This window comes from Vespa mandarinia, chromosome 10 (genome assembly GCF_050613455.1).
Source record: "Vespa mandarinia isolate Hongniang chromosome 10, ASM5061345v1, whole genome shotgun sequence".
In the NCBI taxonomy this organism is placed as follows: domain Eukaryota; kingdom Metazoa; phylum Arthropoda; class Insecta; order Hymenoptera; family Vespidae; genus Vespa; species Vespa mandarinia.
In genome coordinates, this window is record NC_140819.1 from 5190001 (window position 1) to 5205167 (window position 15167).

The following is a 15167-nucleotide window of genomic DNA, read 5'->3' on the forward strand; positions in this document are numbered from 1 at the left end:
TTAACGAGAAGATGAACGCTAGATGGACGTTTCGGCGTCAAAGAAAGTTATCATCTATCCGATCGATGGTAAACAATCGATTAAAATCAATAGAAGTTACGAATGAATTGAATATCGTCTATTTTTTGATTCAAATAATTAATTGATAAAATTAATTACGAAGCATTCCCTCATATTTTACGTAATATCTACGAAAGCATCTATATCGTAAAAAGACACGATACTTTTTTTCCCACCCTCCTCCAGTCCTCCTCCTCCTCCAGCTCCTCTTCCCTTTTCGTTATTTTGTTTCTTTTTGTTTTCGTCACCTATTGTCGAGAATGGAAGTTAAGAAGAGAGAAAAAAAGAAAGAGAGAAAGAGAGAGAATGCACGAAGCACACGTACATAAGTGTACATGTATCTATGCACGTATGTATTTATGTATGTATGTATATACACACGTATATACATGACACACCTTACCTATAATATCTTTCCAGGGTAGTTTTTTGCCGATTCCTCGGCGAGATGGCGCTACATTCGCCGGGTAGGTTTCACCCTCTACTAAAACGTAATCGCATTTCATTCCCTCTCGCGCTTCGCGCGATCGTACGCGCCGTTTATTCGGTGGCGCGTCGCAAAGCACCTTAAGGAAAGAGATAGGCATAGAAAGAAAGAGAGAGAGAGAGAGAGAAAGAGAAAGATGGATTTACGATTTAACGCCGACCGTTTGAACGATCGTCGATTGCCGTGGTGGTTCTCCCAGGTGCTCGATCGCAAAAGAGAATAAGCGAGAAAGAGAGAGAGAGAGAGAGAGAGAGAGAATAAGCGAGTAAGAGAAGGAGAGGGTTGAGTGTGTATAGGGGGGAGAGTAAAAGTAAGGAGAAGGGAGAAATGGGAGAGGGGGGAAGGGAAGATAGAAGGAACGGAGGCGCGTACGCACGTATGGAAGGTGGAAGCCGAATGCCATATACGGTCACCTTTGTCAAAGCCCGGTTGTCGCCATATACAGGCAATGTTCGCGATGGCAGACACTTATATAGAATCCGACTTAAGAGTCAGGAATGCCGCTTTTTGTCGCGCCTTCTATACACGCCCGACGGTAATGGGGGGTAGAAAAGGTGACTCGGAAGCGATCGACGAAGAAGACGACGAAGAAGAAGAAGAAGAAGAAGAGGACTACGACGACGACGACGACGACGACGACGACGACGACGACGACGAAGACGACGACGTACGTACGTTCGAAGCAGAAGCTACCGTTGGATGCTGCTGCTGGACCAGAAGCCGGCCGGCTACCGGCTACGCGCCCGCGCAATTTTCGTCCACTCTCATTGGTCCACCAGTCGATCCGGTTTATCCATAGAACCCCGTACCGGTGGTCCACTCTCTTTCTCTTTTTCTTTCTCTTTTTCTCTTATACAACTTGCCGTTGCTGTTACGCACACACATACACACACACACGCACATTCTCTTTCTCTCTCTCTCTCTTTCTCTCTCTCTCTTTCTCTATCTCTTTTTCTCTTTATCTCTCTTTCTATGTCGATCCCAATGCCGATACTAATGAATGCGTTCGGGGGTTTAACGAACGGCTATCGGCCACGAGGTCTCTTCGTATGATGTTCCAGTTTGTAATTCATTCGTGATATTTTTGTAAAAAGAATATCATCGGTCTCATTTTGAGCCTTCTGAAAGGATTTTTAATAATTGAGAGATTTGATCGGATATCGTATGTATACATCGGGGAGATATCATTTTTTTGTTTTGTTTTGTTTTGTTTTCGGACAAATTGAAACGATATTTTATCTTGATAGTTTAATACGTGAAGTCTTGCAAATTCATCCCCGATCTCGTTTGTGTATCGTACGTACGTATCGAGCGTACGATCGTATTTTAGGTGTCTGTTGTTTCGATTAAATACATGTGAAACGTGTTCCGTTCGGATACAAAAGTGGGTATTAGTCCTTTTGTTTTAAGTCTTAAGAAACGCGATAAATTTCTCATATAAACCTTACCTCGTATATAAATCTAATACATATACGTATACCATAATGCATACCGTAATATGTACTTATGTCAGATTCTATAATGAATAAGGTGGAATAACGATCGACACGAAGAATCGATGAATATATGCGAATGGATGTGGGTGTTAATGGTAAGGTACATACGTTCTCCTAGTCACGTCTCGATAAAAGTGACCGAGGATAAAGATGAAAATCGTCTAATAACGACTTAACGCGAATCTTCAACTTCCGATCTTTCTATTTTTTACTTTTTAATTTCTACATACTATTCTTTTATGCTTTTCGTTTTACATGAAATTCGATTTATAAAATCTTATCTCTTGAAAATTTATCCTGACATGTTATCCCTACGATAGGATTATTAATCGATCTTAATTAAAAAAAAAAAAAAAAAAAAAAAAAAAGAGAAACAAAAAACGAGTAAAATTCGCATTTCTTAAAATGTCTTTCTAAAGGAATTGCGTGCGTGCGTGCGTGCTAGAAAAAGAATGAAAGAAATGATTTTATCCGGCAAAAAAGCAAAGTGCAAAGGGCGAAAAAAGAGAACGAGAGGAAAATAGAAAAAACAGACATAAAGAGAGAGAGAGAGAGAGAGAATACGGTATAATAGACGAAGAAGAATGATATACGATGATGTTGAAGCGGAACGACGCTTGCCTATTACGAACAAACTCGCAAGGAATATAATCGCAGCTCGTGTTTTGTGGTTGCGGCGTAGGCACACGCTCATATCGTTGTCTCTCTCTCTCTCTCTCTCTCTCTCTCTCTCTCTCTCTCTCTCTCTCTCTCTCTCTCTCTCTCTCTCTCTCTCTCTCTCTCTCTGTCTGTCTGTCTGTCCGTCTGTCCGTCTATCTGTCTGTATATGTATGTATATCTTAAGTGAGAAATCCACTTGCGTAACTTTTTCGGTAACCCTGACGATTTCTCTCATCTATTCCATATTAAATGATAAAAATAATAATTTTTGTTAATTAACATTTATAAACAAAATTTTCGAGTTCTGTCATAGTACGACAAACAAAATACATAATAATAACTTCGTATTCTTGAAAAAAAAAAAAAAAAGAAAAAGAAAAAAAAAAGAATTAAATATACGATACGATCGTGGTTATGGTCCATTTTATTACGATAATTATGAAGTTTGAAAGGACTTAAATAGAGAAAAAAAAAATAAAAATAAAAAATAAAAAAAAATCCCTGTTCGCTGATTTTTTTTTTTTTTTTTTTTTTTTTTTTTTCTTTCTTTCGAGAATACGGCGCAACTTTTTAAGTCAACTGACGACGAACGATCGTTTCTAAACATCAATCTAGCATCATTTTCTAGTGGAAACAATTCCCGAAGGATTAGACTAGGTATCGTCGGTTCACTTAAAATGTAAGTCGTAAATGATCATCGCTAGCAACGGTTGTATCACGTTCTTGAACTTATCCGAGAGATGTTCGTAGATGGGATTTATACAGAAGAAAAAAGAAAAAAGAAATAGGGAAAGGAAAGGAAAGAAAGAAAGCAATTAGAATTTTTTTTTCTTCTTCTTCTTTTTTCTTTTCTTTTTTTTTCCTTTCTTTCTTTCTTTCTTTCTTTTTATTCTTTTCCTTTCCGACTCGTATGCGACAGGATAAAAATCCAGTACGGAAATCTTGGGTACATGGAGTAACGTCAGCCGACGAATTCGTAACGCGTTAAGGAAGTGGTTCGATATTGGCGGTCGCACTGGTTCACTAAATTCCGCGGAACGGGACTCGGCGAACGTCCAAGAGACCCTCCGGAATAATAACTCGAACGAAGGCAGAAAGCGCGTAATGGAATCCGGTCGAGTTAGTCGTTCGTTGTCACTTTAAATCTCTTTTACCTTTTAATTCGATATATACATACATACATACATACATACATACACACATATATATATGTATATATATATATATATACATGTACATTATTTTTCTTAAGTTTATATATCTACAAATCGAACGATGATTGATAATTATCGAATAATTAATACAATATAATTTAACGATTTCAAATGTTTCAAGGTGAATGTCGTATATCTATGAAAGAAAATCATAAGGTGGAGTGTATTCCTCGAAATCCTTCCCTCTCTTACTCTCACTCTCCTCGAGATCACCCACGATCCTTTCCGCTCATTACGAGCAGCGCGTAGCATCGAGCGGATCGACCGCGAGTTATCAAGCCTCGAACCACAACAAGTCGACTTCTTTTTTTGCTCTTTCTCTTTCTCTCTCTCTCTCTCTCTCACTCTCTCTCTCTCTCTCTCTTTCTCTCTCTCCCTCTGTCTCTCTCTGTCTCTCCTGCAGCTCGTCAAAGTCGAGAAAGACGAAGACGAAGAAGACTAAGAAGAAGAAGAAGAAGAAGAAGAAGAATAAGTAAAAAAAAAAAAAAGGAAAAAAAAGAAAGAAAAAAAAAATAAAAGGAAGAAGAAGTAGAGACTCCCAAGACGGAGTATAACCTCGAGAGAGGGATTCGGTTTGAGGCATACTCATCGTGAATTCTCGCGCGAGGGGTACGCAAAGGGGGAGGAGGGCAGGAACGGTCGAGTCTATTTTTTCTCTATATAGTTATAGGTAGTAGGTACTACGTGCATACGCACATATCTAACTATGTATACGTGTACGCGTGTAAGAAAGACCGCGTTGAAACGCATAGGTCGCCGTTTCTCCCTCCTTGCCCCCTCCTCTCTTACCCCTTATCCCCTATTTCCCCTTTATCCCACTCCCGCCCCGTGTGTGTGTATCGTCGTAGCGCAGGCAAAAAGTATCTTCTAGCGGGGGAGAGAAAGTAGCGATGGAAACGTAGTACCGCGTAAATTTGTGAGAATCTCTTCTGGAAGCGCATTGCCGAGTTCAGACTGCGCGGATGGCCATATAAGGAGCGCGAACAAGCTCGCGCATCTCTCCCCGCTAGGTAGAGCTTGGTTGGTTGCTTGCTGCTTGCTTGGTTTGTTCCTTGCTTCGTTGGTTGGTTCGTTCGCTGCTTCTTCCTCCGCTTGCTTCCTTCGTACCTAACGTAACGTACTACATACATACATACATACATACATACATACATACATACATACATACATACATACATACATACATACATACATACATACATACATTCATACGTACATACATACATACATACGTGTACATGCATACATACGTGCACATTACGTACTCTACGTATTCGCTTCGTTCATTCTTCCTCCTCTTCCTTTTCGTCTTCCTGTTTTCTTCCCTTATCTTTTCTTATATTCTTTTCGACGATTAAATGGAGAAAAAAGAGAAAAATTAGGATTAACGCGATTGTAAGAGAAATAACTAATGGACTGTTATAATTTAGCGCGATATTCATTGGGACAACAAGAGGTCGAAGGTCGACCGATAGATCTATAATTTATTAAATCTAAGACGAAAACGTGGATATTGTTGATCTATCGTATACTTACGATTCCGTGATGAGAGTGGCGTAAATAAATCTTACGATTTCCCTGGAGGACAGGACCGATATGTATGCTACGAGGGAAGAAGCTAAAACGTCGGTGGACGTCGAAGGTTCCGATGAGTGAAAGTATTTTGTTCGACGCTCGGATTGTAAGAGAGAGAGAGGGAGAGAGAGAGAGAGAGAAAGGGAGAGAGAAAGAGAGAGAAAGAGAGAGAGAGAGAGAGAGAAAGAGAGAGAGAGAGAGAGAAAGAGAGAGAGAGAGAGAAGGAATTCGTTTGGACGAGTCGCGTGTGGGTGGTTCTAGGTGTACACGTATGCGATATACTGGATGCAGAAATTTGTAGGTGTACTGTCGGACGTAGGTCAATGGATGTATAAAACGCTTTGCGTGGACGTTACAGAATTTTATTCGAAAATCTCATATTTCATTTCTCGTTTATTTGCACTGCTAAGTTCTCCTGTCGATACGATACGATGCAACAACGTTCGGAACGATCGAAAACAAGTATGTAAAATATCGAATAAGAGGTATATAGAATGGAAGAGTTCCGGCTGAGTTTGGATATCTATTCGAACAATATAGGGGAAGAAGAAAAAAAAAAAAGAAAAGAAAAAAAAACGAAAAGAAGAAATCCTATTGAACAGCTCTAATCTTGCATCTTCTACGTGGAAGTTTGCGAGGTATTTATTTTAAAGTGCATCGAATCCCCGACCTTTCCTTCATTACTCCGAAACCACCGTCTGCCAATATCTGTTAGCTAGATTTAAATTCATTTGCATTCTATGATTCCTTTGTTTTAAAGTTTATTGCGTACAAGCGATTGGCGACTACTAAATTCTCATAAATTTTTTTACTTTACATTTTAGTGTTGCTAAACAACGAGCTATTGTTATCGATCGAAACGTACATAGTTTCTAAGGCTAGTTTCTATTTACTTATTTTAAAACGACGTTAAAGGGTATACGAGAAATTTGCTTTGTTTGAATAATTTTATTAACGATTAATTGCGAGCACCAATATATCGTTTATATCATTATATAATTGTTTATTTATTTTTACAGGAAGACGGTACGTCGCCTAGATCGGACGTCTGCGCAAACGAGAGCGACGGTGATACGAGCGACGGCGATTCACCGGTTTCGAAGGATCTCGCAAAGAATCATTCGGGTATAGATCTGATTATTGTATTATTACGTAATATATATATATATATATATATATATATATATACATCGTGACGGAATATATCGTAAATTTTACTCGTTATATTATAAGCGGAATAAGTAATAACTTCTATCAATAACATCAATATCTTTATCAATGAGTACGAAGGTACACGAAAGGTTAGATCTAAATGTAAGTTCTTGGGTGTCGTTTTCAATAGATCCGCTTCGATTTTTATCGATACACTCTCAGGAGAGATCGTACACTTATATGCGTTATATATTTGAATTTATAAGCAGTATACCTACAGCCGCGGAAATTTCCTTCCCACGTTCTCGATTTTACGCGTTACCGGTGCTGTCTATCCTACTGTATTTTTATCAATTTTATCCAGATATCGACGTCGCTAAATTTCACGAAGTTTCACGATAAACGAAATCAAAATTCCAATCGCGAGTTCTTGCGAATACTATATACGCAGTAGTCACGAATCTCTCGGGTGTGTCGTTTAAAAGACATACCGCCAAGCGATATTAATGAAATAATCGCTAATGGATCGATGCTGTTTCAAGGATCAAGAATACTTCTCCTAACGGATTATAAATCATACGGTCTCTCGATTCGAGGGAATGTGTCTCTCTTTCTTTCTCTCTCTCTCTTTCTCTATGTGAATGTCGCGAAAAATTTTTCCTGCCACCGGATAATAGATAGAAGTCGATCGATATTCAAACATAAACGATTCAACCTACGGAATTTTCTTCGTGATTAAACAAAAAAAAAAAAAAAGAAAAAAAGAGAAATAAATAAATAAAAAAGAAAGAAAGAGAAAGAAAAAAAAATATTAGACACATTTCGTCAATTCATCCGTCGATATTATTTCCCGATCAATTCAATTTTTCTTACGATTTATAATAATCTCGTTTGATTATCTCGATGATTGATCGATTAGGTTATTTTAGAATTGACATTTTAATACAACACAAAGAAATTTTATTATTTCAATAATGATTATATATTACAAAGAAAAATTCTATTGCTTTCATATTGACTCACACTCATTTAACAAACTAATCTATCCCAACTTTCGAATGATCCTCCAGATACGTAAGTTTCCATCGTTAAATATAAAAAACAAAATATTTCTTCATCGATCGTCTTCGATAATAACGATAATAGGATAACACTAATATTTTCGTGACTTCAAGTCGATTAACTTTTTTATCCGTGAAATATAAAGAGTTCTTCCAAATCGAGAGAAATAGTAAGAAATAAATAAAGAACATTACTATCGTGAATATTTTCACGTTGATGCTAACAAGAATTGTTTAATTATTCCACGAAAGAAACTTTCTTTCTGCAAGGCACCTTTCTTTTCGTGCGTTATTTATGAACTTTAACATACGAAAAGAGGCTAAAGAAAGATTAAATGGTAAATAACTTCCTGCATTGTCTAAAAAAAAAAAAAGAACGATATTGACGGTTGTTGCGTCTGGGTAAAAAAAGTGTTGGGAATACACATTGTGCATTTGCACAAAGTAAACGCAAGTATATATATATATATATATGTATATAGGTGATATTATAAAGTCATCGCGTGACCATTGACAATTCTAAATGTGAATTATTTTATTAGTTAACGATCGGTATCATGATGAAAGCGCGCGATTATTAGAGATCAACGAGAGAAACCGTTCCTCGCCCGTGATTCTAAATCTGACTTTTTTCTTCTCTCTCTCTCTCTCTCTCTCTGTCTCTCTCACTCTCTCTCTCTCTCTCTTTCTCTCTCTCTTTCTCTCTCTCTTTCTCTCTCTTTCTTTCCTTCCTTCGTTACATCCTTCTTTTTCTCGCACGAAAGCGCGTGTCTCGTGCGAACCTCGTAAATTCAGATAACACTGCGTACACACACGCTTCATTATAAACGACAGAGAGAACGTATGTACGTTCGCATATATCCCGACAAGGAAACTATCCCTAATATGTCGTGACACTTGAAAAGGGTCCCTAGCAATGTAATGAAAATGATATTAATTGCGTTATGAATTACGTTCCACTGCGGTAGGCCGTTAAGTGCGGACACGCGATTACGGTAATTACACGACGTTATCGCGCCTGTTAAATCAACGAGCCAAATAAAATCATTTTCCGCTTGTTTTAAGCTCCTTTATAAGCATCATCGATGTATCGTCTTTCTTTTTTTTTCTTTTTTTTTTTTTCTTATCTTTTCTTTATTTTTCTTTTTGTTTCTTATTTTTCCTTTTTTTCGTTTTTTTTTTTTCCAAGCGATTAAAAGACTTCACAATTTATTTTATATCATTTTTAATATCGTCGACAGATATTCGATCTGTACAATCGATCATAAAATATCAAATATTTTGTAATGAAGATATAAAATTTTGAACATGTATAAATATAGATAGAACTCTTTCGAGAATTTACCTTTAAACTTGTATTACGAGGTTGTTTTGAAAAGGTCAATAGAAAAAAAAAAAAAGAAAAAGGTAAAACCATTCGAGGATTTATCAGGAACATCTTCAAACTCAATAAATTAAGGAGATATATGTATATATATATATATATCGTTCTAATGTCGAGAAATGTGTTAAAAACAATAGAGAATTTCAGGATAAACGATGACGACGAGACGATGTAGTTTCTCTAACGATTTGCTTTTACCACTCCAAGTAGGTAGCTTCGGCGCGTAGTCAGAACGAGAATATCTAAATTCTATAGTTACAGTGTGTTTCATACAGAATTATAAAAACAATATACAATATTAATTAAACTTAATAACTTCGCGATATTGTTCACGACAGAACCGAGAATTAAATTTGAATGCTTTTGATAAAAAAAAAAAAAAAAAAAAAAAAAGACAATTTCAATCAATAGATATCGCAGGTAGAAACTTATAGACTTTCGAACAACAAAACTTTCCACGTGTGACTCGTCTTAATCTTGTCAAAACATTGATATCACTATCCTATATCAAATTCTATTGTTACTTTATAAAAATTAACAGCTATACTCGAATGATTTATCCAATTTTTACCAAGCTTTGTCAAACCCATTTACACCCTTTTATGAAACATCCAGTATGAACGTACGAAGGCTCAGATTAAAGCTGATCGAAACGGTCGATATCAAAACGATCGAGATCGTAAATCCTAACGCGTTTTAGAAAGCCAACGATGGCCGATGATGAATCGGAAAAGGGAGGGAGAAAGGATCGAAGCGAAGGGCTGCCTAAGTGGCAGGATTATCCCCTGATTGGGTAACACCGATTTTTTCCCTCGTGGGCGTGTCTCGAATCTCTCGTCGAGTTGAGAGATCGACCGACGGCTCGTAAGACTGCCGTGTGGAAAATCGTTAGAACGAACGGCAGGTAGACAGGCTGACAGTAGTCACTCACAGGCTTGTAGATAAAGAGAAAAGGAAAAAGAGAAATAGAGAGAGAGAGAGAGAGAGAGAGAGAGAGAGAGAGAGAGAATGGGGGGAGGAAGAGAGAAAGAGAAAGAGAAAAGGATAGAAGGATATCGTAAGAAAGGAGAAAAGAAGGAAAGAGAGAAAGAGTCAGAGTGGCGCGGGGTGTATGTGTGGGGGGATGGGGGGGAGGTCAGGGTGGTCGGGGAGGTATGTCGAAGGAAGAGTGGGAGAGAAAGAGATAAAAGAGAGGGGAAAAGAGAGAGGACACTTAAAATGCGAAAAGCGTGCGAGCGATGACGGGGTTATCCGTGTAGGGGAGTCCGTAAGGAGTCGTACGGTCCGCGATGACCAAACTAAGACGACAACGCGCTGCCTAACTGGGAAGTAGGATCCGGTCGAAAGCCGCGCTTCGATGCAGGTGTACACATAAATATCGATGCTAATGTACACCGAGTGGATGGCCATCCGATCGCCGCCGTGACGTTTCGCGCTTTTTCCAACGTTTCCGCGCGCGCGCGCGCGCGCGTACTCGCTCGCGAGTACTTATTCCCTAAGCTTAGATAGCTCTATGTATGTAGATATATGTATGTATACGTTTAAACTATTTACTTATCCTATCTATATACAATGTACTGTATATATATATATATATATGTGTGTGTGTAAGAGTAATGTATGTATGTAAGAGTAACTAACCACCACGTAGAAAGTGGAATTTTCGGTGGATTATTATCTTGAGAAGAGTCGATCGAACAAGGAGCAGCAAGGCAAGCGATTTGCGACGGCCTTTGAGACGGCCTTTGGGACGGCCTTTCCACTCCGGTGGTCCAACGACCGAGAAAAGATTTACGGAACGAGCGCCGCGACGCGTTTTGTCAGTGTTATACCCATCGAATCGAAAAAGAATTACCGTTCTAATTGCAACGCGAATGTAAGGAACCCTGTCCTCCCCCTACCCCCCCCCACACACACATACATATATCGCACACACCAACCCCAACCTCACCGTTCCTGAATCGCTATTATTCTTTTTACGTTTTTGTTCCTATATTCGTGAAATTCACGTTTGAAAGGGTCGCGAGAAACGATACGATATTTGAACGGGGAAGATTTTTGTCGAGGGAGAAGAACGGGAGTACTACGGAGGAGAAAATATGAATCTAAGAAAATTCTTTTATTATATCTTTCTTATTATATCTTTTCCTATCTTATTATATAATCTCCTTATTATATCTTTTACATTGAAACTCTTTTTCTTTTGTAGTTGTAACAAGCATACAAAAAAAAAAATATTCTCTTATGGATCGTACTTGCGCGTCATTATGTTAAATGAGACGAGCACGTGTGAATAATATGAAATAAATGATAGGAATTATTTTGATAGAAATATTTTATTCCTTTATATCGGACGATAATAACTCGTACGAATAATATAGTTATAGTAACACTCATAGTAACACTCAGTTCAAACGGTATATAATATCACGTCTTTTATCCTTCGTGCATATAAATTCGTCCTACGAAGATTTTCGCCGTGTGTGTGTGTGTATGTATATATATATATATATATTTATATGTGTGTATATATATATATATATATATATATATATACACATATATATCTAGCGGTAGACATTTTTCTTTCTGTTCATTACCATTGAAAGTAGAAATTCATTTAATCGATAGACATTTTCTTGAAGCAATTTCACGATAGGTATGCGAATATACTAATCGAACTATGTCACATTAAAAATGTAAAAGGAATGAGAAGAAGGAAGGAAGGAAGGAAGGATATCATCCCGATATGATAAATATGTAACCTAACAGGACGAACGTGTGAAAATGTTTTAAAGATTAACCTTCTGAAAGTGCAGCGATACTGCTTTCTCATTTTTATGGAAAATTCTGTGTCAATGGTAGGAGAGATAGAACGCGAATGCAATTAAAAACTATCTGTGTATGTAAGATCGCCACGCTCGGTTGCAGGTGCACACATAAATATCCGATGCTAATGCAGCAAAGTGAATGCCATCCGATCGGATCGTTCGTTCCTTCGTTCGTTCGTTCGTTCGTTCGTTTCTTCGTTTCTTCGTTCGTCCGTCTTTTTCTACGTTTCCATTACGCACCGTGATAAGAGACAGTGGGTGATGATGAAATCTACTTCGTCGTACTAACAGTTCGCCCTTTTACGGTTAATCGAGAAAGCGAGGGAGGCCGGGACTCGCATTGTTTCGATATAACGCCATACCGGGATTACAATAAAATTGACGCTAGCCCTTTTACGTGAAAAATAGACAATTTTTTTTTTTTAGTGTGGGGGAGAGAAATGGTAAAATTGTTCTACGTATATGTTAGGTCTTTAAATGTTCTAAAACCACGGATAATGTGAGAACGATGACGCAACTTAAACTTAACTAGACCCAAACTTCCTTCTAAAGTTATTATTATTATTATTATTATTATTATTATTATTATTATTATTATTATTATTATTATTATTATTATTATTATTATTATAAATCCATATTAGGACTAATTGTAATCTAGAAGGGATCTTGTACATGTGGATTTTGATATCGAGTATTTTCGCACGAAGAATATATTTCTTTTTTTATATTTCAATATCCATTTTTATATTCTCCCAAATACAATACATATCTATTTACCTATGCGTATTAATTATGTATTTATTTGTGCGTATTAAGTCGCAAATCTCTTTATTCTATCGTTTCAGGTAATATACCTTCATTCTCCGCTGGAATCATGTACCAGATGCCACAAAGTGTCATTTATTCGCCTAGTCCGGGTGTTTTGCTCGGTATCGGACAAAACGGTCAACCGGTACAAATTTCACAAGACGGAGGTAGGTTTTATCGGTCACCGGTTAATGTCATTTTTACGCCAGAAAAATGACGGACAGAGAAAGATCATGGATCGTTCTTAACGTAACAATATTGATTCTTCATTATGAAGATGAAAAATTTATAGTAATATATTGTAAAAAGAAATTTTATTCGCGTTCATATATATATATATATATATACTCATGTTCATATTATTATTCATTTTCATTTTCAACGTTTATAACAACGTTTATAATAATATTAATAATAATAATAAAGAAAAAAAGAAAAGAAAACAAAATTGAACTCTTACTTCACTATCTTTCCATTATATTTTCTTCAATGCAAGAAAGGATTAATATCAAGGGATAAAGAGTACAGTTAACAAGAAATCAATACCGTTAGAATCACGCATTGAGCGACGTTTAATATCAGAGGATAAGGAATATTAGCGCCAAATTTAGAATAAGAACCATATCCTGTTTAAATTTAGGTACGACAACATCGGTTAATTCATCGCAAGGAAATCAACCGTTCATCACGATACCGCTTAACGTGGCGATGAGTGCCGCAGGTCTCTCATTGCCGGTGTCATCGAGAACGAGCTTGTCATCTCCGTCACCGAGATCACCAATTTCAGGGTCAGCATCTTCAGTTGCATGCGAATTGCCCTCCGACCTTACAAAGGACAGAGAGTGACAAAGGCGAAACGTAAACGATGATGCTAATATTCGAGTCTCGCTGTGTCGTAAACCATCGGAAAAGTTTCCGAAGGAATCTCGATTCGAGTCTCGAAGACGGAAGGAAAAGAGAATTCATGAAGAAGAAAAAAAAGAAGAAGAAGAAGAAGGATTAAGGGAAAACAAAGAACAGGAAGGTTCGAAGGAAAACGAAACGAATGAAATATCTACAAGGATTATCAAGGATCTTGAAAATGGTGGCACGATCATGAAGGAACCGAGGAAGAAACGAATAGCCGAGAAAATTTAGACTATACAAACGAGGCCCTGGCTATTCTTCCTTCAAGTTTTTCGCGATTAAAAATGGACTAAACGTGACAAGTGAGTTTCTCTTTCTCTCTCTCTCTCTCTCTCTCTCTCTCTCTCTCTCTCTCTCTCTCTCTCTCTTTCTCTCTCTCTCATTCTCTCTCTCTCTCTCTCTCTCTCTCTTTTTTATTCTCTCACTCTCTCTGTCATTCTCCCACTCTCTCATTCGTTCACTCACTCTGTCTTTCTCTTTTCCGCTATACATCGATTTTCTTTTATCTCGGAGATCGTCGAAGAAAGATAATTCTTTGATTATTATGTCCCTTCATTCGAGTCTTGGATGAGTTATCGCAAGTAGGTCGATCGTGACACCACCGACGACAACGACAACGACCACGATAACGATGACGACGACGACGACGACAACGACGACGACAACGACGACAATGATGATGACAGACGCGCGAAAGCCGCATACTTTTCTTACATCCCGATATAACTGTTTGAGATGTGACCAGTCGAAGGCATGCAACTTTTGACTTCGGATCGAAAGAACGGAAAGTAACAAAAGGGACGAAAAACTTTTAAATCGAATGGATATATATATCCATATTTATGTATATACATATATGTACATGTATATATATATATACACATACATAAAGCACGAATTCTACCGATCGAAAATTAATTTCTCCGAAATTTTCAGAGTTGGATGGGTTGGTGGGGTTGGGGGGAGGGAAAGAAATTAGAATATAATCGATCGTTGATTTTTGTATTCACGTGAGTTTATTTCTAAACATCATCATTGTTCGAGTATACGAATTTTCAAATGCCAATGATAAATATTAAAAGAAATCATATTATAATATCGATTTGATACGATATATATCGGTATTGATTTTGCGTCATGAATCGGATAAATCTCGGAATGATAGGAAACAGATACGTTTGTTAAAAAAAAAAAAAAAAAAAAAAAAGAAAGAAAGAAAGAAAGAAAAAAGAATTCATTCTAAATTTATTAACGAGATATAGTTTCCATCGAGTACGATGTTAAAAAAAAAAAAGCTGAAATATTTTCTTTGAAATATATCTACTTATACATGATATGACGAGATCTATCGGATGATATATATTTCAATTCGTATTCGAAAAAAAAAATTTATTTTTATTGAACAGTGAATTATTAAATTCCGTATGCCCATGAAAAATCGATCGTTGATTCTTCGTCGTTCGATAAAATCGTCATCTTTTGAAAAAATGGCCAAACACTTAAATTAATAATAATTAATTTAATTTTGTTT

The 15167-nt window shown here is 37.1% G+C and overlaps 1 protein-coding gene and 1 long non-coding RNA gene across 2 annotated transcripts in view; one reads left to right on the forward strand and one right to left on the reverse strand.

Moving 5' to 3' along the window:
* Positions 1-13754, forward strand: part of bs (serum response factor blistered) — a 27507-nt gene extending 13753 nt beyond the window's left edge. Inside the window, exons 3-5 of the mRNA XM_035876892.2 lie at positions 6512-6617; positions 12769-12897; positions 13371-13754. Of these exons, the coding sequence (XP_035732785.1) occupies positions 6512-6617; positions 12769-12897; positions 13371-13576 (441 nt within the window). The 3' untranslated portion in view covers positions 13577-13754. The remainder of the gene's footprint in view (positions 1-6511; positions 6618-12768; positions 12898-13370) is intronic.
* On the reverse strand, positions 4739-5559 carry LOC118446359 (uncharacterized). Its single transcript, XR_014982632.1, has 3 exons — positions 5454-5559; positions 5183-5260; positions 4739-5024 (listed from the first exon to the last, which is right to left on the reverse strand). It is a non-coding gene; the product is annotated as an uncharacterized LOC118446359 (long non-coding RNA).
* Positions 13755-15167: the final 1413 nt, after the last annotated feature.